Genomic DNA, 2,500 nt, shown 5'->3' with positions numbered 1-2,500 from the left:
CCTTATATTAAGAACAAGAGAAGTCAAAGTAAGGTCATGATGTGTGTGCGTGTGTGTGTGTATGTGTGTGTGTGTGTGTTTGCACCTTTTTGAAGTGTCCGGAGTGGTTGTGTTCACACTGCATCATGTCAAAGAATATAGGGATGGTCGCTCTTCGCAGCTCTTCCTCCGGGATGAGCGTCATCTCTAGGATGGGACCCACCATCCCGGGAATGAAACAGATTTTATTCTTACCGAGTTTGTACCACATGTCTCTGATAGCAAAACCAATCAGCCGTCTCATGTCTCCATATCTGAATGAAAGCAAGCAAGCATATTTATGCATATGTAATTTCTTTTATTATAGTAGTGAAAGCCAGATTTCTGTATAAACAGAGTTTAACAGTGAGCAGTTGCTGCTGGTTTAACTGGGATATCCCTGGTTTAAGACTCACTTGGCCAGAATCTTGCTCCTTTTGGTGGGAGAGAAATGCTGCAACTGCAAGGACTCCTGGGTAATAAACGCCACGGCCAAGTGGAAGTAATTATTCCATAACTACGGGAGAGAGAGAGAAATCATAATAAAATGACATTGGAGTGAGATACGCGAGATTATATGAGGGCTATTAATACTAATTGAATCTGATCTTAATCAAGTTCATTTAAGACACGCACACACACACACACACACACACACACACACACACACACACACACACACACACTGACCTGGACTTCAAAGCTGTTGTTGTCGAGGAACTTGTGGTTCATGGTGTCAGCGTATGTGTTGATTGCTCTGAGAAACACCCTGAATAGACGAAAACACCAGGGTTATTACAGGGTTATTACAGAGTTATTACAGTTAACTAAAACCTAAAGGGTTAGTTCACCCAAAAAATAAGACTAATTTAGGTTTTTGAGTGAACTAACCTTTTAATACATAAAAATCAGTATTTGAAACTAAATTAAAAACACTAAAACAACTAAAACTAAACCTCATTATTAAAAAAATGAATTAAATTTAGAGAAGCATTCCAGAGAAATAACGAACAGATTGAACGAACATGCCATTGCTATTACAGTTAAGTGAAACTTAAAATATAAGAAAACTTTTTTTTTTAAATAAATATAAATACAACTATATAAAAATGCATATTTCGGATAATTGGTCATTTAATTTCTGATTTTCTTTTAGTTTAGCTTGAAGCACTCAAACTAAATCTGAAATAAAAAAATATTAAAAACTACTGCACAGTATATAGACAAAAAAAAAACTTGATGAAAAAAGAAAACATTAAAAGAATAATTTAAATGTATACATATACATATACAGTACATATACAGTACATATATATATATATATATATATATATATATATATATATATATATATATATAAAATAACACCTCAACGCACAAACTCGTTGCATCTTAAAGGGTTAGTATATCACCCATTTTACCATATTTGATGGTAAATTATTAGCTTTGTTTCCGTTTGGGGGGAAAGCACACGCATGAAAGTTATCGGAGGTTTTTGACGCCTATTGGAAAGCGTACATATGTGTTGTGATACTCTCTAAATAGCAGAAGACATAACTTGTGGGAGAAGAATGGAGTCACATGGACTGTTTTGCCGATATGTTTACTACGTTTCTGGAGCTGGAACATTTCTATGTCTATGGAGAGTCAGATTGCTCTCGGGTTTCAATAATCAATCAATAATATCACCAAAGATGAACGAAGGCCTTACAGGTTTGGTACGACACAAGGAGTAATTAACAACAAAGCACAAACAAGGTTTTTTTTGGAAACATGACATCAAACTAAATATTTGGATACTTGATTGACATGTATTAATGCCTGAACATCATTCATTTGATGAAGTGTTTTCATCACAATCTTTTTCTTATCGCTGTTTTAAATTAGCTGCATTTTAATGAACGATGAAGACAACACCAGATATATTGTTTTATCATTTCAGACCCTGATATATTTTGCTTGTAGTAGATGTAGTGAGTATTTATGTATTTACAAAACATGTTTTATTATTGAACAACATTTTTAAAAAGAGTCCGATTGCTGTTTGCGCTAACAGTATCTGACGATCAGCAGGGTCACAGATGAACTTTAAACTGTGATATTGAATTCCAGGAAATATACTGAGGTCAATAAAACACAATATGCTGCCACTGTCTGCTGCCATTAACAGTAAGACACACACACACACACACCAGCAATCCATATCTTGTTCAGTATGAAGAGTTTCTTTCTCCTCTGTCTCTGAGTCTGCAGGTTTATTCCTCTGTAAATCTCTCTTTTTCTCTCATTGACCTCTTGTTTGAAGTGTAATCAATGTTAACATAGTGTTTGTGCTGCTGAAGACTCTGAGACTGACAGCGGATGTTACTATGGATTGCCTCAGGGCCGCTGATATGTGTGTGTGTGTGTGTGTGTGTGCGTACTGGTTTTTGTGGTTTATGAGGACACAAATTTGTTTAATGACATGGGTATGACAGAGGTG

The 2,500-nt window shown here is 35.4% G+C and overlaps 1 protein-coding gene across 2 annotated transcripts in view; it reads right to left on the bottom strand.

Annotated features, from left to right (window-relative positions):
• The window catches only part of LOC122357771 (dedicator of cytokinesis protein 2-like), a 92,969-nt gene that overhangs the window by 15,122 nt on the left and 75,347 nt on the right, over positions 1–2,500 (bottom strand). For both annotated transcript variants that reach the window (XM_043257328.1, XM_043257329.1), the window contains exons 29-31: positions 709–787; positions 435–535; positions 86–293 (exon numbers count right to left, since the gene is read on the bottom strand). In XM_043257328.1, the coding sequence (XP_043113263.1) occupies positions 86–293; positions 435–535; positions 709–787 (388 nt within the window). The remainder of the gene's footprint in view (positions 1–85; positions 294–434; positions 536–708; positions 788–2,500) is intronic.

This window comes from Puntigrus tetrazona, chromosome 14 (assembly GCF_018831695.1).
Source record: "Puntigrus tetrazona isolate hp1 chromosome 14, ASM1883169v1, whole genome shotgun sequence".
NCBI classification, from domain to species: domain Eukaryota; kingdom Metazoa; phylum Chordata; class Actinopteri; order Cypriniformes; family Cyprinidae; genus Puntigrus; species Puntigrus tetrazona.
Note: the sequence above shows the minus strand (reverse complement) of the source record. Positions and strands in the feature narration are given on the sequence as shown.